The sequence below is a fragment of the Micromys minutus genome (assembly GCF_963924665.1).
Source record: "Micromys minutus genome assembly, chromosome: 24".
In the NCBI taxonomy this organism is placed as follows: domain Eukaryota; kingdom Metazoa; phylum Chordata; class Mammalia; order Rodentia; family Muridae; genus Micromys; species Micromys minutus.
In genome coordinates, this window is record NC_137959.1 from 50391417 (window position 1) to 50415267 (window position 23851).

A 23851-nucleotide genomic window follows, 5' to 3' on the forward strand; every position below is an offset into this window, starting at 1 on the left:
AAGATTGATAAACCCCTAGCCAGACTAACTAGAGGGCAAAGAGAGAGTATCCAAATTAACAAAATCAGAAAGGAAAGTGGTGACATAAGAACTGAAACAGAGGAAATTCAAGAAATCATCAGGTCCTACTACAAAAACTTATACTCCACAAAATTGGAAAATCTGGAGGAAATGGACGAATTTCTAGACAGATACAAGGTCCCAAAGTTAAACCAGGACCAAGTAAACCATCTAAATAACCCTATAACACCTAAAGAAATAAAAGAAGTCATCAAAAGCCTCCCAACCAAAAAAATCCCAGGTCCAGACGGGTTCATTGCAGAATTTTATCAGACATTTATTGGGGATATAACACCAATACTCGCCAAACTATTCAAAAAAAATAGAGTCAGATGGAATATTACCCAACTCATTTTTTGAGGCTACAATAACCCTCGTACCTAAACCACACAAAGACCCTACAAGGACAGAGAACTTCAGACCAATCTCACTTATGAACATTGATGCAAAAATACACAACAAAATCCTTGCAAACCGAATCCAAGAACACATCAAAACGATCATTCATCATGACCAAGTAGGCTTCATCCCTGGGATGCAGGGATGGTTTAACATAAGGAAATTCATCAACGTAATCCACCATATAATCAAACTCAAAGACCAAAATCACATGGTCATCTCACTAGACGCTGAGAAAGCATTCGACAAAATCCAACACCCCTTCATGTTAAAAGTCCTGGAAAGAACAGGAATCCAAGGCCCATACTTAAACATAATAAAAGCAATATACAGCAAACCAACAGACAACATCAAACTTAATGGCGAGAAACTTGAAGCAATCCCACTAAAATCAGGGACTTGACAAGGCTGCCCACTCTCCCCCTACCTATTCAACATAGCACTGGAAGTCCTGGCTGGAGCAATTAGACAGCAAAAGGGGATCAAGGGGAAAGGAAGAGATAAAAACATCACTCTTTGCTGATGACATGATAGTGTACTTGAGTGACCCCAAAAATTCCACCAGAGAACTCCTACAGCTGATAAACAAGTTCAGCAAAGTGGCTAGATACAAAATTAACTCAAACAAATCAGTAGCCTTCCTATACTCAAAGGACAAACATGTGGAGAAAGAAATTAGGGAAAAGGTACCCTTCACAATCATCACAAAAACTATGAAATACCTTAGTGTGACTCTAACTAAGCAAGTGAAGGACCTGTATGTCAAGAACTTCAAACCTCTAAAGAAAGAAATTGAGGATCTCAGAAAATGGAAAGATCTCCCATGTTCATGGATTGGAAAAATCAACATCTTAAAAATGGCCATCCTACCAAAAGCAATCTACAGATTGAAAGCAATCCCCATCAAAATTCCAAACCAGTTCTTCATGGAATTGAAAAGATCAATGTGCAATTTCATATGGAATAACAAAAGACCTAGAATCGTGAAATCCATCCTCAACAACAAAAAAAATCTGCGGGAATCACTATCCCTGACCTCAAGCTATATTACAAGGCAATTGTGCTGAAAACTGCATGGTACTGGTACAGAAATAGGCAGGTGGATCAATGGAATAGAATAGAAGATCCAGAAATGAGCCCTCATGTATATGGTCACCTGATTTTTGACAAAGGAGCAGTAAACATTCAATGGAAAAAGGACAGCCTATTCAACAAATGGTGCTGGTCCAACTGGCACTCAACATGCAAAAGAATGAAAATAGACCCATTCTTATCTCCTTGTACAAAGCTCAAGTGTAAGTGGATCAAAGATCTCCACATTAAACCAGATACACTGAAACTATTAGATGAGAAAGTAGGGAAAACCTTAGAACACATAGGCACAGGAGAAAATTTCCTGAACAAAACACCAATGGCTCAAGCTCTAAGGTCAAATATTAACAAATGGGACTTAATGAGATTGCAAAGTTTCTGTAAGGCTAAGGACATCGTCAAGAAAACAAAACGGCAACCAACAGAATGGGAAAAGATCTTTACCAACACCACATCAGATAGAGGCCTAATATCCAAGGTATACAAGGAACTCAAAAAGCTAGACACCAGAGAATCAAATAACCCTATTAAAAAAATGGGGTACAGAGCTAAACAAAACGTTTTCAGTTGAGGAACAGAGAATGGCCGAGAAACATCTGAGGAAGTGCTCCACATCCTTAGCCATCAGGGAAATGCAAATCAAAGCAACCCTGAGATTCCACCTCACACCAGTCAGATTGGCCAAGATCCAAAACTCAGATGACAGCAGATGCTGGCGAGGCTGCGGAGAAAGAGGAACACTTCTCCACTGTTGGTGGGGATGCAAGCTAATACAACCACTCTGGAAATCTGTCTGGCGATACCTCAGAAAATTGGATATAGTACTACCTGAAGACCCAGCTATTCCACTTCTGGGCATATACCCCAGAGACACTTTAATACACAACAAAGATATATGCACCACAATGTTCATAGCAGCTCTATTTGTAATAGCCAGAAGCTGGAAGGAACCCAGATGTCCCTCAGAAGATGAATGGATACAAAAATTGTGGTACATATACACAATGAAATACTACTCAGCCACCAGAAACAATGACTTAACCAAATTCTTAAGAAAATGGCTGCATCTAGAGAATATCATCCTGAGTGAGATAACCCAGTCACAAAAGAACGGACATAATGTGCAGTCACTGATAGTGGGATGCTAACCCCAGAGGCTTGCACTCCCCCAGAAACAACTCACAGACTGTATGAAGTCCAAGAAATAAAGAAAACAAAACAAAACAAAAAATATTTACAAAACAATAAAACTTTAACTATTTCCATGTTACATTTTGTTTTACATGTACTTTAGCTCATTGTAACTATTAAGTTTTCAAGGCATACAATCAAACCTTGAAAAAAATCAAGTACTGACTAAAAAATATATTCATATAGTTTTATGTAAAAATTATGTTAAAAACTGAAGAAAAAGTACTGACAAAAATGTATAATTTTAAGCAAAAAATATTTAAAATCTGTACATTTATCCTTGTTTTGTAAAATAAAGTTTTTTTATAAAAAAAGAATAAATGAACAAAGTAATATGATAAAAAAAAAAAAGAGGACAGTGTGCCTACTAGACTGACAGTTCTAAGTGTGTATACTGGAGATTGAGTTTACCCAGTTCTATACAAGTAAAATATTTCATTCTTATAGATGTTATTTCTTCTGCAATAAATCAGGAAGATATCAAAAAAAAAATAAAGGTTCTCAGAAGATAATACATGTCATGTTGATTTACAGATTCACCAAAATAAATATCAAAATCCATACTAATTAACAATAAATACATCAATGTTGAATCTAAAATTTGTATAAGATTATAATAGACCACAAACAGACAAAAAGGAAACAATGCTACAATGAAGGATGAAGTTGGAGGATTTACAATCCCCATTTTAAAATGTTCCCCCAAACTACATGATTGAACAAATATAACTCTGGCAGAAATACAGACATGGACAACAACAAAATAGAATCAACCATGTAGAAGGTTGATTCATTTTTTAAAACCACAATCTCAATACAACTCAGTGTGGAAAGAACTCATCCTTCATATATTAGTTTAGTTCTAGAAAATTAAGCTCCTTTGCCATCTGGAACAGAAGAGATCTGGGGACACAGGCCTGGTGATATTGAACTGTGAGTAACCACAGTGCAGAGAAGGCTAGGAAGAGCTAGCAGAAAACTTCCCTCTGCTGCCCACAGTAGGGCTCCAAGACCACTGGCAGAGGGACTCAGGGTCCGCCCAGAAAGCCTGGGCTCACAGACTAAGCACACAGGCCCACAGTAAGGCACAGGCCCTTGTCAGTGGGAACCAGGGCCAGCCCGGGAAAGCCAATGCTTGAAGTTCGACACTACAGGCCCTTTTACAGCTGGACCAGAACGGAGCCTGGCACATAGGCCTAGGGAGAACACACCAGGAGTTCTCAGATAGCAGAAAGTACTGTGCTATCTGGAAAAGGGTGCATTTTGGCCTAGAGAAAAAGCCAGGTCCCTGCCAGTAGAGGTACTCAGGACCTGTGGGCACAGGGCTGAGCTAAAAGAACGGCCTCACAAGAGCTCCCACACCTGAGCCCACAAAGACAGAGCTGAGTCTCTGATACCAGAACTCACTGCTTGCCCACTTAAAGCCAAACACTCAGAAGCAATTTTCTTCCTGAGCTCATGGGCCCTCAGATCCACAGGAGAGACAGGTGCTGGTCACTGACGACAAAACCATCTATAATCACAGACAACATGATGGCAAGAAGAAAACGAAAGAACTTAAGGAATGGAAACCAAGACAACCCGGCAAAATCAAAACCCAGCTCTCCCACCACAGCAATCAGTGGATTGCCAAACACTCCAATAACAGAAGACTTCAGACCTGGAATCATAACTCAAGATGATGATGGAGATCTTTGAGAAGAGCATGAATAACACTGTTAAACAAGAGACAGCCCTGAATGATGATAGAGATCCTTAAACAAGAACGGGAGGAAAAGCAAAAAGAATAAGAAACTTTTAAAGAGGAAACAAGAAAAACACTCAAAGAACTCAAAGAAGTAAAGGAAAATAGAACCAAAGAGATGAAGGAATGGAAGAAGGAATTTAAAACAGAAATTGACACAATAAAGAAAACACTAAAAGAGATAACCCTAGAGGTAGAACACCTAAAAAAGAAATCAAAAGTCACAGATGCAAGCATTTCCAATAGACTACAAGAGATGGAAGAGAGAATCTCAAGGGCCGAAGACAACATTGAAAACATAGACAAAACATTCAGAGAAGATGAAAAACCAAGAAGCTCCTAATCCAAAAATGTCCTGGAGATCCAGACACAATGAGAAGAAAAAACCTAACAATAATAGGAATAGAAGAGGGCGAGAATATCAACTAAGAGGCACAGTAAATATCTTCAACAAAATCGTAGAAAAAACTTCCCTACTCTTAAGAATGAGATGGCCATGAGCATAAAAGAAGCCTACAGAACTCCAAATAGATTGGGTCAAAAAGAAATTCTTCCCAACACATAATAGTCAAAACGCCAAGTGTTCAAAACAAAGAATACAAAAAGGAGTAAGGGAAAAAGGTCATGTAACATATAAAGGCAGACCAAGCAGAATTATACCTGACTTCTGAACAGAGACTATGAAAGCTAGAAGATCCTGGACAAACATCATACTGACACTAAGAGAACACAAATGTTAGCCCAGGCTACTATACCCTCAAAACTCTCATTCACCATAGCTGGAGAGACCAAGATATTCCAGGAGAAAATGAAATTTACACAATATCTGAAAACAAATCCAGCCTTAAAAGGATAATAGATGGAAAACCCAACACAAGGATGGAAACTACATCCTAGAAAAAGCAAGAAAATAACAAAGAAAGAAAACCAAAAGAAGAAAGAAACACAGACATAATTCTACCTCTAACAGCAAAAATAGCAGGAAACAACAACCACTACTCCTTAATATCTGTTAAAATAAATGAACTCAATTCCCCAATAAAGAGACATAGACTCTCAGAATGGATACATAAACAGAATCCAGCATTTTGCTGCATAGAGGAAACTCATCTCAGAGACAAACACAGACACTATCTCAGAGTAAAAGGCTGGAAAAAAAAACTTTTCAAAGAAAAGGCCCCACAAAACATGCGATAGTAGCCATTCTAATAAAGTATATTTTCCACCAAAAATTATCAATAAAGATAAAGAAGGATACTTTTTCTCATTACATTGAAAATTTATCAGGATGAATCTCAATCCTTAACATATATGCTCCAAATACAAGAGCACCCATATTCATAAAAGAAACCTACTAAAATTCAAAACATACATTGTACCATATATAATGTCATTGGGAGACTTCAACACCCCACTCTCATCAATGGACAGATCATGGAAGCAGAAACTGAACAAGAACACAGCAAAATTAGCAGAGGTTATGAACCAATTAGAATTAACAAACATCTATAAAATATTTCACCCTAAAACAAAAGAATACAACTTCTTCTCCGCACCTCATGGCACCTTCCCCAAAATTGGCCATATAGTCGGTCACAAAACAAGTCTCAATAGATATAAGAAGATTGAAATACTCCCATGCATCCTATAAGATCTCCATGGATTAAGGTTGGTCTTTAAGAACAAAGAGAAAAAACAACAAAAAACCCATATAAACATGGAAGCTGAACAATGTTCTACTCAACATTAGCATGGTCAAAGAAGAAATATAGAAAGAAATTAAAAATTTTCTAGAATTTAATGAAAATGAAAACACAACATTTCAAAACCTATGGGTTGCAATGAAAGTAGTACTGAGAGGAAAACTCATAGCTCTGAGTGCTTCCAAAAAGAAACTGGAGAGAGCATACACTAGCAACTTGACAGCACAAGCTCTAGAACAAAATGAAGCAGATACACCCAAGAGGAGTAGACAGCAAGAAATAATCAAACTTAGAGCAGAAATTGACCAAATAGAAACAAAAAGAACCATTGAAAGAGTCAACAAAACCAAGAGCTGGTTCTTTGAGAAAATTAACAAGATTGATAAACCCTTAGCCAGACTAACTAGAGGGCAAAGAGAGAGTATCCAAATTAACAAAATCAGAAATGAAAGTGGAGACATAAAAACTGAAACTGAGGAAATTCAAGAAATCATCAGATCCTACTACAAAAGCCTATACTCAACAAAGTTGGGAAATTTGGAGGAAATGAAAGAATTCCTAGATAGATACCAGATACTAAGTTAAACCAGGACCAGGTAAACCATCTAATCCCATAACATGTAAAGAAATGGAAGCAGTCAACAAAAGCCTCCCAAACAACAAAAGCCGAGGTCCAGATGGGTTCAGTGGAGAATTCTATCAGATATTTATTGACAACCTAATACCAATACTCTCCAAACTATTCCACAAAATAGAGTCAGATGGAACACTACCTAACTCATATTTTCGAGGCCACAAGAACCTTAATTCCTATACCTCACAAAGACCCTACAAGGAAAGAGAACTTCATACCAATCTCACTTATGAACATTGATGCAAAAATACTCAACAAAATCCTTGCAAACTGAATCCAAGAACACATGATCAAGTAGGCTTCATTCCTGGGATGCAGAGATGGTTTCATATAGGGAAATCCATCAATGTAATCTACCACATAAACAAACACAAAGAAAAAAAAACACATGGTCATCTCACTAGATGCTGAGAAAGCATTTGACAAAATTCAACACCCCTTCATGCTAAAAGTCTTGGAAAGAACAGAAATCCAAGGCCCATACCTAAACATAATAAAATCAATATACAGCAAACCAACAGCCAACATCAAACTTAATGGTGAGAAACTTGAAGCCATCTCACTAAAATCAGGGACTAGACAAGGCTGCTCACTCTCCCCCTACCTATTCAACATAATACTAGAAGTCCTGGCCAGAGCAATTAGACAGCAAAAGGAATTCAAAGGGATACAAATTGGAAAGGAAGAAGTAAAAACATCACTGTTTGCAGATGACATGATAGTGTACATAAGTGACCCCCCCCAAAAAAAAACCACCAGAGAACTTCTATAGCTGATAAACAAGTTAAACAAAGTGGCTGGATATAAAATTAACTCAAACAAATCAGTAGTCTTTCTCTACTCAAAGGACAAACATGTGGAGAAAGAAATTAGGGAAAAGATACCCTTCACAATAGTCACAAAAAATATGAAATACCTTGGTGTGACTCTAACTAAGCAAGTGAAGGACCTGTATGACAAGAACTTCAGATCCCTAAAGAAGGACATCGAGGAAGTTTTCAGATAACTGAAAGCTCTCACATGCTCATGGATTGGAAGGATCAACATTGTAAAAATGACCATCTTACCAAAAGCAATCTACAGATTCAATACAATCTCCATCAAAATTCAAACCCAATTCTTCATTGAGTTGGAAAGAGCAATGTGGAATTTCATCTGGAATAACAAAAGATCCAGAAGAGCGAAATTTATCCTCAACAACATGAAAACATTTGTGGGAATTACTATCCCTGAACTCAAGCTATATTACAAGGCAATTGTGCTAAAAACTAAATGGTACTTGTACAGAGATAGGCACGTGGATCAATGGAATAGAATAGAAGATCCAGAAATGAGCCCTCACATATATGGTGACTTGATTTTTGACAAAGGAGCTGTAAACAGTCAATGGAAAAAAGACAGCCTCTTCAAAAACTGGTGTTGGTCCAACTGGCACTCAGGATGCAGAAGAATGAAAATAGACCCTTTCTTATCTCCTTATACAAAGCTCAAGTGCAAGTGGATCAAATATCTCCACATTAAATTAAGTACACTGAAATTATTAGAAGAGAAAGTAGGGAAAACCTTAGAATACATAGACACAGGGGAAATTTTCCTGAACAGAACACCAATGGCTCGTGCTCTAAGGTCAAATCTGGACAAATGGGACTTAATGAGATTGCAAAGTTTCTGTAAGGCTAAGGACACTGCCAAGAAAACAAAAGGGCAGCCAACAGATTGGGAAAAGATGTTTACCAATTCCACATCTGATGGAGGCCTATTATCCAAGGTATACAAAGAAGTCAAGAAGTTAGACACCAGAGAATCAAACAACCCTATTAAAAAATAGGGTACACAGCTAAACAAAAAGTTTTTAACTGAAGAATATCAAATGGCTGAGAAACATCTAAGAAAGTGTTCGACATCATTAGCTATCAGGGAAATGAAAATCAAAACAACCCTGAGATTCCACCTCACACTAACCAGAATGTCTATGATCAAAAATTTAGATGGCAGCAGACGGTGGCAAGGATGGGGAGAAAGAGGAACACTTCTCCACTGTTGGTGGGGTTGTAAACTGGTACATCCACTCTGGAAATCAGTCTGGCGATTCCTCAGAAAACTAGACATAGTACTACCTGAAGACCCAGTTATTCCACTTCTGGGCATACATTCCAGAGAAGCTCCAACATACAACAAAGACACATGCACCACAATGTTCATAGCATTCCTATTTATAATAGCCAGAAGCTGGAAAGAACCCAGATGTCCTTCAGTAGATGAATGGATACAAAAATTGTGGTATATTTACACGGTGGAGTACTACTCAGCAATCAGAAACAATGACTTTATGAAATTCTTCAGAAATTGTTTGCATCTAGAGATTATCATCCTGAATGAGGCAACCCAGTCACAAAAGAACAGACATAATATGTAGTCACTGATAATTGGATACTAACCCCAGAAAGCTCTGTACTCTCCAGAAACAAATCAGAGACTATATGAAGTTCGAGAAAAAAAAAAAAAAAAGAAAAGAAAAAACCATTGTGATTAAGCTTTACACACAAGGAAATCTTTGACTATTTCCAGGTTACATCTTGTTTTACAGGTACTTTATGCTCATTGTAACTAGTAAGCTTTTAATGCATACTATCAAACCTTTAAAAAAATCAAGTACTGACAAAAATGTATTCCTATACTTTTATGCATAAATGTTTAAAATCTGTACATTTATTTCTTATTTATTTATTTATTTATTTAAAATAAAGTTGTTCAATTTAAAAAATCATTATGTTTAATCTATACACACCATGAAAACTCTGAATATTTCCATGTTACATTCTTTCTACATCTACTTTATGCTTATGGTATCTAGTAAGATCTGAATGCATACTATCAAACTTCTTAAAGAATTAATTCATGACAAAATATATTCATAAAGTGTTATGCCAAAATGCTTTTAAAATCTGTACATGTATCACTCTTTTTAAAATAAAGTTGTAAGAACAAAAGGAAATTAAACAAACATGTTTATGTTCATCATTGCTTCAGCAAGGATAGTTCTTCCTCAAAGGTATGATTGGATCTCTGAAAATACAGTCCTTTACTGGGCTTTGGAATACATAAAAATGCACCAGTGACTATCTTGTATACTTTCACAACTTCAGCTTTTTGGGGGACTGTGGTCGCCTTTTGTAACAGAATATTCTAACATGAAAAGCTGGTGCTAACCATTCTGATTGCTTTCTGCTCCTTGTTAACATGTTACTTCTACTCTTCCTGATGCATAATGCTAAACGTTATCCTTTATCACTAAGATCCTTGCTTAAATATGTTGCTATAGAGCTTTACTCCTCTCAACATAGTTAAAATTTTTTTTTTTTAATTTTTAAGAATTAGTCCTGGAACAAATATTTCCACATACAAAAGAAAAAATGGACCCCATATCATTTCTGCTCTTGAGGTAAACAAAGCTTTGTTCCCAACAGTGAGAAAGTACTGCAAGCAACATCCTGTATTCTGAACACTAGGAGATTTTTCCATCTTCACGAATCCACAGGAACACCCACACAGGTGTTCATATATATGTATATATGTAAACACACAACACAACACTAAAAATCAAATCTCAAGAAAGAAAACATGAGCATAAATATTTATAGATTTAGTGAAGAATTGTCAGTGAGAACAACAAAAGTGTAAAGCAAAAGAAATACATATAAACTAAGCTTCACAAAATTGAAATATTTTGTGAACTTAAGAACATTAACTCCAAAACTGGAAAATCTCCCAAAAATGGGAAAAATATAGGCAAATCAATCATTCCATAGTTTTAATATTCATAAAACCTCATAAGCTAAGAAATAGGAAAGACAACACAATTAGATAAAAGACTAAAGATCTGGTAGATATTATTCCAGCAATCATACAATCACCATCAAGTGTGTGGAAAAACAGAAAGTTTCACATATTGAAGGAAAGTTTCACATATTGAGTGACAGCTCAGAAAGAAGACCAGAGATTACCAGACATGGGAAGGAGAGGGAAAAGAGATATCTCTTTGTAGCCATGAAAGGCCATGGAGATGGATATCATGATAGTCACACAATTCTGTGAATATACTTAATGGCACTGAATTAAATTAAGTTCATTCAAATCAACTCTTGTTTAAAATCATAACCAACATGGGAGTTCTGACTATGTCTGAGTATCCCACTGTCACAAGGAATATGTAGAAGCAAGTCTACTAAGAAGCACAGCGTTGATGCTGCCATACCTTAATTATCAACAATTTCATTTTATTTGGAAAGTTCAGGCCAGACAATTCAATATAAATGTGACATTAAAAACAGATATGCATAAAAATTAGCTTTATCTTTGTTTTATATATATTATGTATCAACAACTCTTCAAAGAACCTAGCAGAATACCAATTATTCAATTCCAGAAATTATTGTCTCTTTTGGTATACCCAGATGAATTTCTGAAGCACTAAGAGCTTATGATGTTAAATCTATTCTTGGTTTAGGCAAAGCTGTCATTGTGTAGAAGTTTTAGTTAAAATGGAGTCTGAGTAATGTAGTGAGAATACATCAACATACTTCTGACATAACTAGTGAGCATATGTATTACTTGGGACTAAGTGATGTTTGTATTAAACAAGGTTCTTATTCACAGGGAGACTCAAACCTTCATATTTAGTGTTATAAAACAGAAAATAGTTCTTACCTTCAATGTTTTCTGCTTCTGCTTGTTCTGATGCATCAGTCTTAATGACAAAAATTGTAGTAAATAATTACAAATAATGCACATAGAAGCGCTATTTAATTTATTTATTTATTTTTGGTCAGAAAGCTTTTCACCCTAATATGCATTCTCATTACAAAAACATTTGATTTTTCATTGCTCTTTGAATTCATTAAATAAAAGATTATAAACAATATGAAGATCTGAGCTACATTTGGGGACACTAATCATACTGAAATAGACAGGCAGTCAAACCAACTTTACAGTTCTTGATTCAAATTCTATTTTAGCCTACTTAATTTCTTAGAAAAAGCCTAATGGCTTACAAAATTCTTTCCATAAGCCTACTTTAGAAACATCCATGATATTCTCTAGATGCAGCCATTTTCTTCATCCTGAGTGAGATAACCCAGTCACAAAAGAACAGACATAATATGCAGTCACTGATAGTGGGATGCTAACTCCAGAGGCTTGCACTCCCCTAGAAACAACTCACGGACTGTATGAAGTCCAAGAAATAAAGAAAACAAAACAAAACAAAAAAAAATATTTACAAAACAAGAAAACTTTAACTATTTCCATGTTACATTTTGTTTTACATGTACTTTAGCTCATTGTAGCTATTAAAATTTCAAGGCATACTATCAAACCTTGAAAAAAATCAAGTACTGACTAAAAAATATATTCATACAGTTTTATGTAAAAATTATGTCAAAATCTGAAAAAAGTACTGACAAAAAATGTATAATTTTAAGCAAAAAATGTTTAAAATTTGTACATTTATCTTTGTTTTGTAAAATAAAGTTGTTTAAAAAAAAAGAGGGGAGGACCCAGTCCATTGTGGGTGGTGCCATCCCTGGGCTGGTAGACCTGGGTTCTATAAGAAAGCAGACTGAGCAAATTAGGAGAAACAAGCCAGTAAGTGACATCCCTCCATGTCCTCTGCATCAGCTCCTGCTTCCTGACCTGCTTGAGTTCCAGTCCTGACTTCCTTTGGTGATAAACAGCAATGTGGAAGTGTGAGCTGAATAAACCTCTTCCTCCTCCCCCCCCCAAAAAAAAAAGAAATTATAAAATCCAATCACTGGTATTTTGGCCACTTTATATGAATTTTTTCTCAGCACAAATGCCTGTCCTCATGGGAGATAAATCAGAGCTGTACTCAAAACTTTAATACACTGAAGGTCTGATAAATTTGGTGCACGGATCAGGCAAATCCAAAGGTTCTGAAGGAAGCTAACTCATGAGAATGCTATGGTTCATAGAACTAGCAGAGCCATATAAATGGGATTCTACAAAACTCATGTATATTTTTATATGATCTACAAATAGAGACATTTTGACTTCAGACTTTCTAGTTTGAATCCCCTAGATCTCTTTCAACTGTCAACTGTACTATTTAAGCCTTCACATACTTGCCTTGTTGATTTCAGTGGAATGTGAGTTTTCGTCCATGTATTTTATGTTAATTATGGACTTGGTGTAAACTGTCATACTTCAGGTACAAAAAGAAAAATTAATAAACTGGACCTCAAGAATTAAAAAAAAATGAAAATAAATGAATTAATAAAAACTGCTAAATCATAGTGACTTGAATATACATTTTGGATATAGTTTCTCTGTATTGCTTTTGCCTAGCATCCACGAGGTCTTCCATTCAATCCTGAGTACCAAACTACAAAATAAAATGCAACAAAACCAAAAAAAAAAAAAAGGAAAAAAAACCATCCATGATAAAAACACATTGTAAATATATGTCACATGCACATGGACTATTTAGTCTTTCTTTTTCCCAGAATTTTTGGCCCTACAAATGTCATAACTAAATACTTTTCTAAGTAGTTTTATAGTTTTCCAGTATATAAGATCACGAAAAGTGATATGGTTTCATAGTCAAACCATTTTACAGTATAAAAATTGTTGAATTTTGGAGTAAAAACTAAAAATTTCCTTCATCCCATGAATTATATGTTTTAATTCGTCATTAAATCAAGCATCATTCTGTCAATTTCATTAAAATGTTTTACATGTTAAAATTTTTATACTTCTCAAATATTATTTCCAACATTGTAAATATAAACCAACTGTATTAAAAACACACTTGTTATTCCATAAATAAGGAAATATTGATAATGTTTTAACCAGGAACTGTTCAGAACACTAAAAGAATCTGGTAACCTAAAATAAGCATTTTTCAATAAACTGTACCATGCCTTTACCATTTCTTCAGCAAGAACAGGAAGTGACACCGTGGACCAAGTCTCTTTTTTATTTGGCTTGTACAAGGTTGATTCTTGGTGCTCTTCTATTAATGACTTAACGGTTCCTGGTGGGAAACCCTCTAAAGCTGAAGGATCTGCCTTAGCTTTTCTCTTCTCTGATCTTTAGAATTACAAAAATATCTAGTGTTAGATTAAGTGGAGAACATTGGACTTGTAACTGAAGAATCACTATTAACAAAAATATTAGGCAAGCAACTTTAAATATAATTCATCAACTAATCAAAGGTAATTCAGATACAAAATTAATGTCATGCAAGTCAAAGATGGTAATGCATCTTGAGAGATTTAAGACACAAAATGTGCATTTAAAATATTGCAATACTCATTCATGATAACAGGGAATAGAGCCAGCAGCCTTAGATAGCCTGAATGAAGGATAGTCTGGAGGATATTGCTTTGTCATATTTTCTTGAAAAACATCATTAGAATTTTTTTCAGAGTGGAATAAAAATTTCTCTAGAAAAATTTTAACACTAAAAGTGTGTTTTGTTTTAAACTAAGTCAACTCTAAGTACAGATTTAGCTGTTTTTTGAAGTTAGGTCTTCTTTCAAGGCAAGGAATCAGTTTCTCTTTCCCACCACAAGGCATGAGATTGGATCTTCAGTTTCTAGAACCAGAGTGGCCACAGAGCACTTTCTGCTTGCTTACTCCCAGTTTATGCATCTACCAATATTCAATATCAGGTAATAATGTAAATGGTATAAATATCTACAACTTTTATAAAAACCCAACAAAACCTTTTTTATTAGGGGGCATCACTAATTATTTGTCTTTAAGCAGTCTTAATCAAGTTTTGATGGTTTATCTTAACCAGATAGTATTGCGGTTGGTTGAAATAATTACATAACACTTGTTGCAAAGCCTCTAAAATAATTCAGTAAAGTGGGTGTCTTAGTCAGGGTTTCTATTCTTATACAAAACATCATGACCTAGAAGCAAGTGGAGGAGGAAAGGGTTTAATCAATTTACACTTCCATATTGATATTCATCATCAAAGGAAGTCAGGACTGGAACCTAAGCAGGTTAGGAAGCAGAAGCTGATGCAGAGGTCATGGAGGGATGTTTCTTACTGGCCTGCTTCTCCTAGCTTGCTCAGTCTGATTTCTTATAGAGGCCATAGAGGGATGTTGCTTACTGGCTTGCTTGGATTCCAGTGCTGACTTCCTTGGGCGATGAACAGAGATATGGAAGTATAAGCTGAATAAAACCTTTTCTCCCCAACTTGCTACTTGGTCATGATGTTTTATGCAGGAATAGACCCTGACTAAGATAGTGGGTAAGAAATTTCCAAGGACAGATTTCTGTGTTGAAGTTATAAAGCAGGTGAAATTAAAAATATAATGTAATATTACAGAGATGAGTAGCTTTTTCTTCCAAATTGACAAGGACAAAATTTCATTCTCAAACATGACTTACTAGTTTTTTCTAGTATTGAAAATGTCAATTATAAAATACATATTCTTTTAGAGGTGGTTTTAAAGTCACACACTAGAGAAATGTTGTCATGGGGTTGCTGAAGCATAAAGTGGTTCAGGTGCACACTGTGAACTGATGTTTACTTCTAACTCCCTTGCTCTTGTAGTATAGACTATCCTTTCTACTATTAATGTTTGCATACAGCTATAAGACAAGAATGCGATATTCCTAAGGATTTTGATACAAGGATTTGATTTGAAGGCATCACTTGATTTACGCAGGCAAATCATCTTGTATAACATACACATACTGGTATGAAGCTCATTTATAAGTGTTTTTTCACACTCTGGCATTTCCCAGTTCTCATCTCCTGTACTCATAAATGATCACTGAATAGAACTAAGGAATGTGTGCTGGAAAGGTCAGGAGAGAAAAAAAAAAGCTAAATGGATGCGATCAGTAGTAGGTTCCAGCTGACATCACATCTGAGATGTGGATACAGGAATGTCTTCAAAGCATTTCTGTGATCCATGAAGGAGGAGATAACAAGGCTATGGGAAATAGTCTAAACTCATAAAGACAGTAACAATAAAAATATGATGAGAGTGATGTGTATTTGCTCCATCTTGGTGTAGTTTGTGTCTTATCAATTTGTGTCATTCACCATGTACCTCAGATTAAGTCTCTTTCTAGTCATCACCATACAGATACAGGAAACAGTGCAGTGGTATAAACTGAGGCACGTGCTGTAACAACGCACATATAGCCCAGCAGAGCACTCTTTATAGTTATATAATGCTATTAAGGACAAATCACTTTCTGGCTGACACGAATGTTAATCGTCCATGTCTTGGCCTTGTAACAGATTCACACTGAGTTACCAGATATATGATTGTCATTAGAGACACACCATGGACAATAGGTTTTACTATATGATCCATCTAGACCTAACAGAAAACTGCCTTGCATTCTTTTTCTCAAGAACCTTTTCAGGATAACTTTGCTTACCTCCTTTTCCATACTTTCAAAGCATACTCCAGCCACAACTCCCCTCTTTAGGAAAAAACAAAAAACAAAAACCTCTCACGAGTGTCATTGTATGTGGGCCATAAAATCATACCAGGGAGTTTAGTAAGGTAGAGCAGGTCAAGACCCAGAGACTTGGCAGGCAAACACCTGAGGCTTAGGTGACTCCCAGCTCCCTACCAGATTCCTGACTTGGAACATGTGTCATATTTCTCACATAAAAGAGACATGACCATAGGCAGAGGTCTCCATGCTAATGAGGTACCTAGAAGCCCAGACAGCATAGCCAATAAGCTTTCCTTCCCAGACATTCCTCCCTGAAAAAGGTATTTAATCTCAGGTCCACCTTGAGAAGCAGGGTATGGTTTTATGCATCCATCTTCCACCATGACAATAAATACCTTAGAACTATGGACCATCTCTTTTCATTGAGATCCACTATGTGGAGGCCAGAGGACAACAATGAATATCATAATTCAGGAACAAATGCCTACCTCTATTGAAGCAGGGTATTTAGGGGTCAAAAGTTCAAAAATTAGGCTGGGATAGCTATTCAGGGATTGACAAGAACCAGTGTACTTTGCCTCTCTATTGGTAAGATTACAAGTGTACACCACCACTCCCTGCTTCTGTTATATACGGTAATGGAAACCAAATTCAGGTATGTCTATTTGCAAAATAGATACTTTACCAAATGAAATAGTTCTCTAGTCCCACCACAAAATTTTAATAGCTTGAACATTTGTCATTACTAAAAATCCTCAGAGTAACATATTGTAGGTTCTTCTATTAAGGAGAAGCTCAAAAAGTTTGATACTCTACATTACTATAAGACTGTAAAAGCCAAAGGCAGCCAACAGAGTGAGAAAAGATCTTTACAACCACACATCAGATAGAGGCCTAATATCCAAGTTACACAAAGAACTCAAAAAAGCTAGACACCAGAGAATTAAACAACCCTATTAAAAATGGGGTACAGACTTAAACAAAAAGTTCTCAATCGAGGAATATGGAATGGCTGAGAAACATCTAAGGAAGTGCTCAACATCCTTAGCCATCAGGAAAATGCAAATCAAAACAACGCTGAGATTCCACCTCTTACCAGTCAGATTGGCCAAGATCCAAAACTCAGATGACAACAGATGCTGGTGAGGATGTGGAGAAAGAGGAACACTTCTTCACTGCTGGTGGGTTGTAAACTGATACAACCACTCTGGAAATCAGTCTGGCAGTTCCTCATAAAAATGGACATAGTACTACCTGAAGACCCAGTTATGCCACTTCTGGGCATTTACCCCAGAGATGCTCCAACATGAAACAAAGATACATGCACCACAATGTTCATAGCAGCTCAATTTATAATAGCCAGAAAGTGGAAATAACCCAAATGTCCTTCAATAGATGAATGGATGCAAAAATTGTGGTACATTTACACAATGGAGTACTACTCAGCTATCAGAAACAACTACTTAAGGACATTTTTAAGAAAATGGATGCATCATCCACTCAGATCACCATGGTGTAAGGCTGGTCTTTAACAACAACAAAGACAACAAAAAGCCCACATACACATGGAAACTAAACAACGCTCTGTTAAACGATAGCAGGGTCAAAGAAGAAATAAAGAAAGAAATTAAGGATTTTCTAGAATTCAATGAAAACGAAAATACAACATATCCAAACCTATGGGATGCAATGAAAGCAGTACTTAGAGGAAAACTCATAGCTCTGAGCGCTTTCAAAAAGAAACTGGAGAGAGTATATATCAGCGATGTGACAGCACAGCTGAAAGCTCTAGAACAAAAGGAAGCAGATACACCCAAGAGGAGTAGATGGCAAGAAATAATCAAAATTAGGGCAGAAGTAGACCAAATAGAAACAAAAAGAACCATTGAAAGAATCAACAAAACCAAGAGCTGGTGCTTTAAGAAAATCAACAAGATTGATAAACCCCTAACCAGACTAACTAGAGGGCAAAGAGAGAGTATACAAATTAACAAAATCAGAAACGAAAGTGGAGACATAACAACAGATACTGAGGAAATTCAAGAAATCATCAGATCCTACTACAAAAGCCTAAACTCCACAAAGTTGGAAAATTTTGAGGAAATGGATGAATTCCTAGACAGATACAAGATCCTAAAGTTAAACCAGGACCAAGTAAACCACATAAATAATCCCATAACACCTAAAGAAATAGAAGAAGTCATCAAAAGCCTCTCAACCAAAACTCAGATAACAGCAGATGTTGGCGAGGTTTTGGAGAAAGAGGAACACTTCTCCACTGCTGGTGGGTTGTAAACTGATACAACCACTCTGGAAATCAGTCTGGTGATTCCTCAGAAAATTGGTACTACCTGAAGACCCAACTAATCCACTTCTGGACATATACCCCAGAGACATTTCTACATACAACAAAGACACATGCACCACAATGTCCATAGCAGCTCTATTTATAATAGCCAGAAGCTGGAAAGAACCCAGAAGTCCTTCAGTAGATGAATGGATACAAAAATTGTGGTACATTTACACAATTGAGTACTACTCAGCCATCAGAAACAATGACTTAACCAAATTCTTAAGAAAATGGTTGCATCTAGAGAATATCATCCTGAGTGATATAACCCAGTCACAAAAGAACAGACATAATATGCATTCACTGATACTGGGATGCTAACCCCAGAGGCTTGGACTGCCCCAGAAACAACTCACAGACTGTGTGAAGTTCAAGAAAAAAAGAAAAGAAAACAAAACAAAACAAAAACAAAACGTCATGGTCAATCCTTACACACCAAGAAAATGTTGACTAATTCCGGGTTACATCCTGGTTTACATGTACTTTTTGCTCATTGTAACTAGTAAGACCTTAATGCAGAGTATCAAACCTTAAAAAAAAAAAAAAAAAAAAAAAAAAAAAAAAAAAAAAAAAAAAAAAAAAAAAAAACAAGCACTGACACATTGTATTTGTATACATTTATGCAAAACTGTTTAAATTTTTTTCTTTTATCTTTGTTTTTTCAAATAAAGTTTAAAAAAAAAAGAAAAAAGATGCATCAAGAGAATATCATCCTGAGTGAGATAACCCAGTCACAAAAGAACAGGCATAATATGCAGTCACTGATGATGAGATACTAACCCCAGAAAGCTCTGAACACCCCAGAAACAACTCACAGACTGTGTAAAACTCAACAACAACAAATAAGAATATATTTTAATTAAAATAGAACTGTAACACATCCCCCTTTCCTCCCTACACCCCTCCTAGTCTCTCTCCTATCCCCTCAAATTAATAGCCTCTTTTCCTATATTACTGTTACATATATACATATGTGTATGTATATGTACCCACAAATACTTAATTACAACCTTAAAAATGTATTAAAAAAATAAATAAAATAAAATATTTTACTTAATTAACATAGAAAAATACAGGTGGCAGACTACTAATAACATCTTGTTTGTAATAATTCACAGGAATAATGTTGACTTTGTACCAAGCTTTAAAATTGTTGGCAACATTGAAAATAGAATTTAAACAATAGGGAAATTATGTAAAACTATCTAACCTTACAAGACCCAAATTATTCTAATAGGAAAATTTTCCTTTGACAGGAATCAGGAACAGGATTCCTTTCCAGTAACCTTTCTTCCCCATTTTATAGCTTGGTCAAGACAAGGTCTTCTGTGAATACCTACAATATTGGACTGTAAGTACCTTCCAAATGTCCCCTTTTCAACAAATCTCTATCTCTCCTACCAGGAATTACCTATTTTTTCTGTAAACTTATAATTACATGTGTCAGGCTCCTCCTCCTTCAATACTTTCCATTGTACCATCAGCTGTTCCTAGTATAATAAATACTACACAGCAATATGAGAGCCTAGTATATTTCATGTATCCTATTACTACTTTTTGTTGAGGGATAATAAAATGTCCACAGATATAAAGGTTTCTTGGAAACATTGATGCAAAAGACTTGATATAAAAATTCAGAATTGTGGTATGTTTACACAATGGAGTAACACCTACTCAGCTATTAGAAACAATGACTTTATGAAATTCCTAAAAAAAAAATGGATGCATCTAGAGAATATCATCCTGAATGAGGTAATCCAGTCACAAAAGAACAGACATAATATGTAGTCACTGATATTTGGATACTAACTCCAGAAAGCTCTGAACACCTCAGCAACAATTCACAGGCCACATGAAGCTCAAAAGAAACAAAGGCCAAAAAGGGAAAACCTCAGTCCTTCTTAGAAAAAAAATACCTCTTAGAGTGTGGTACACCTGGACCTTAAATCATTAATAATCCAAGAGCTAAGAATATAGCTTTGTGTATTTTTGGTATTCAAAGATTATTATGCTTAATCTATACTCACAAAGAATCTGTTTCCATGTTACGTTCTGTCCTACATGTACCTTATGCTTATGGTAACTAGTGGGATTTCAATGCATGCTCTCAAACCTCTAAAAAATTAAGTACTGACAAAAATATTCATATAGTGTTATGCCAAAGTGCCTTTAAAAATCTGTATATATATATATATATGTATATATATATATCCCTCTTTTTAAAATAAAGTTTTAAGAGAGAAAAAATTCAAAAATGATATATTCAAAAGTTGATTTCTAACCCCCAAGTTATAGACTATTATATGATGCAAAGACCCTTCACTGTGGTTGAACTCCAGAGCAGAAACGACCCATTTCATGTCTTATTTCTCAGCATTGCCTTTAGTTTAGATCCCCAGCAAAACAAATTTCTAGAGTTTTCATTGTGCACCTTATGCAGATTCTAATCAAGTTCAGGAAGACCTCAAGATCTATCCACGTGGAGATATCTTTTATAATATTCCCAAGTAAAGGCCAACCCCATTCCCTCTGAAATTAAATACCATATAATTCTCAGTCTAGCCAAGCATGCTTCATCTTCTCTGATGTTCCACATAATCCTCAGCTTCTTTTGCATCTACATTTACCTTACTCTACTGCTCATGCAACAAAGACAATAGCTATGCATCTGTTACCTTTTTATATAACTTGCACCAAGAAGACTTTCTGCATGACACAGAGAGTTCTACATCAGAAACTAACTGAGCGGAAATTAATTACAATACTCTTCTGGGAATCGTACAGTGGGTGTTTCCCTGATAATATGTTTCATATTACCAATCTGCCCCATTGATCTCTTGTCTCATTCACTTGTCTCCATTATGAGTTACAAATCTTATTCACTGATAATAGTGAATGAGAGTGTAACATCTGAGAAATTATTTAAAGGCATACAATCAAGTGTGTAAGTTTTGCTTTTTTAAAATCAATTTATTTATTTGAGACAGGGTCCTACTCTGTAGCCCTGGGTGGCTTGGAACTCCATATATTGATCAACCTGACCTTGAGTACACAGAGTTCCTCTGGCCTTTCCCTTCTGAGAGCTGAGATTAAAGGCATGGGGACTTATTCCCAGCATGAAACTGCTTTACTAATGCCTTCATTAAGACTAGACAAATGTTACATGATAACAATTTTTAAAGTTCATGTTTCTGTTTTCCAAGATGTGTTTTTACCAAATAGTCAATCAGTTCACTAGCAGAACTCAAAGCTCAATATTAAAACAATATTAAATATTATCAAAACTTTTTTAGGTGACAGATGCAGACAGTGAAGCATTTCAAAAGCCTACAATCTTTCATACTTAGGGAAACCATAGAACTAGGTAAGGTTCACTCACCATATCTAAGTGTGAGTATGACAGCACCCTGCTTTATTTCTCTTTCTACACAGTTCTTAAGCTGTGGAGATTAATTATCAGTTCTTTTTTTTAATGAATTTACAATGTTATCATGCTGACCATACACTTTTAAATATAAAAGAATAAATTAGAAAACCTTCCCAAAGTAACATAGCAAGCACTCAGAACACCTTAATAAAGGAATTGAAAGTAAAGAAAAAAGATAGCAAGCAAAAGGAATACATAATATTTAACGTTTTCTGCAATAGAAAAATCACACACTTCATATGTGTGTGTGTGTGTGTTTGTGTTTGTGTGTGTGTGTGTGTGTGCGCGTGCACAAAATTTAAAACAAGGCCAAATACTTGCTAATTTAACTAGGTCTGTGATCTAGAAAATCTAAAGTGTTAATAGAACATAGAAGCACACACAGCCAGGCATTCTCTCCTATTTTTTGCAAGGTAATCAAAGTAAAAATTTAATGTGTGAGGCTTTGTATAATTAAGGGGAAAAACACTGACAGCTTATTTTGATTCATAGTATACTAACTCTAAAAGTATCTACAGTCCCTGAAACATCCTACCTCAGGAGCACTGTCCCCTAACTGACTGGGTAATAATCAGAGTATGATCACCAAAGAGACTAAAGAGGGAAAACTGTAATATTTATTTGGGTAAATCAAGCAACTCAACTAGTTTCATGTTGCCATATGTACCAAAATGTGGCTAGGACAACAAAAGACAGAATGTTATTGAATTGTTTATAGATCTGGGTCCTGTGTTTTAATAACTAAATTAAAAATAAGAGTCAGATTATCAATTTAGAAATCTAAACATACTTTAAATCTAATTCTGAATTTAAAGTTCTTTTAAATTTTTGAGCTTTTTAACTCCCCTAATTTCCAATTTTTGACATCTAAAGTTTCAAAGACTTTGTATTTAAAGTTAGTTGTCCAAAGTAATAGCACAAGAACAAGTGATGATGTACAAAGACTCAGCTTGGTGTTTTTACACTTAGATATATAAAAAATAAAACTATGAAACACAGAACAAAACTATTTTACCTTTCACCAACTGACCTTTTACTTTGATCAGATGAAGTCTGTAATAAGATAAAATTAAATTTACATATAACAATTATATAGGCAGGTTTAAAATGAGTCAGGTAAAAATATTCAAGGTGATTTTTTTGCCCCACTCCACCTTATTGATGTTGAGATGGGTTCTCAATATGAAGCCTTGGCTAGCCTAGAGCTTATGTAGACAAACCTGGTTTTGAATTCATAGAGATCTGTCTGCCTTGGCCTCTCAAGTGATGGAATTAAATGCATGTATCACTTGTCATGGGATCAAAATAGTTTTCTTAACATGAGAGTCATATAAAACAATATGTTACAAAGGCTGAGAAAATTTTGTTGGTGTAGGACAAAATTAAGGAAGAGCTGGTCCTGAAACTGTATTTATTAATTAAAAGTCTATAGTTTTTAATATAAGTTTAGTAGATAAAAATTATTTTAAACATATTTATAACTATTATTGTAAATACTCTTGCTATAGTTTATTGGTCTAATGCACTTACATAAGAATGCTTTCAAATCATATATTTTACATGTATATTAAAAATGAACACTGAAAAATTTATTGACATATCTGGTCAAACTAAAACATATGCCCAACAAGTATTATTTTATTGATAGATAAATTTATTTAAATGGTAACAGGTATATTTCTGAAAAATAGATGTTGATACATGGTGTCACTCCAGGCCTGAACATGACATAACTTTCTTTCTTTCACATAAACTTTGTTTACCGACCTACAGCAAAACTTTTGGTAGTTCACCA

The 23851-nt window shown here is 35.3% G+C and overlaps 1 protein-coding gene across 1 annotated transcript in view; it reads right to left on the reverse strand.

The window, feature by feature from the left end:
• Nucleotides 1-23851, reverse strand: part of LOC308436302 (uncharacterized protein) — a gene marked incomplete at both ends in the record, with an annotated part of 177442 nt that overhangs the window by 103079 nt on the left and 50512 nt on the right. Inside the window, 4 exons of the mRNA XM_080937161.1 lie at nt 11531-11570; nt 13768-13930; nt 16256-16300; nt 23072-23109. Of these exons, the coding sequence (XP_080793287.1) occupies nt 11531-11570; nt 13768-13930; nt 16256-16300; nt 23072-23109 (286 nt within the window). The remainder of the gene's footprint in view (nt 1-11530; nt 11571-13767; nt 13931-16255; nt 16301-23071; nt 23110-23851) is intronic.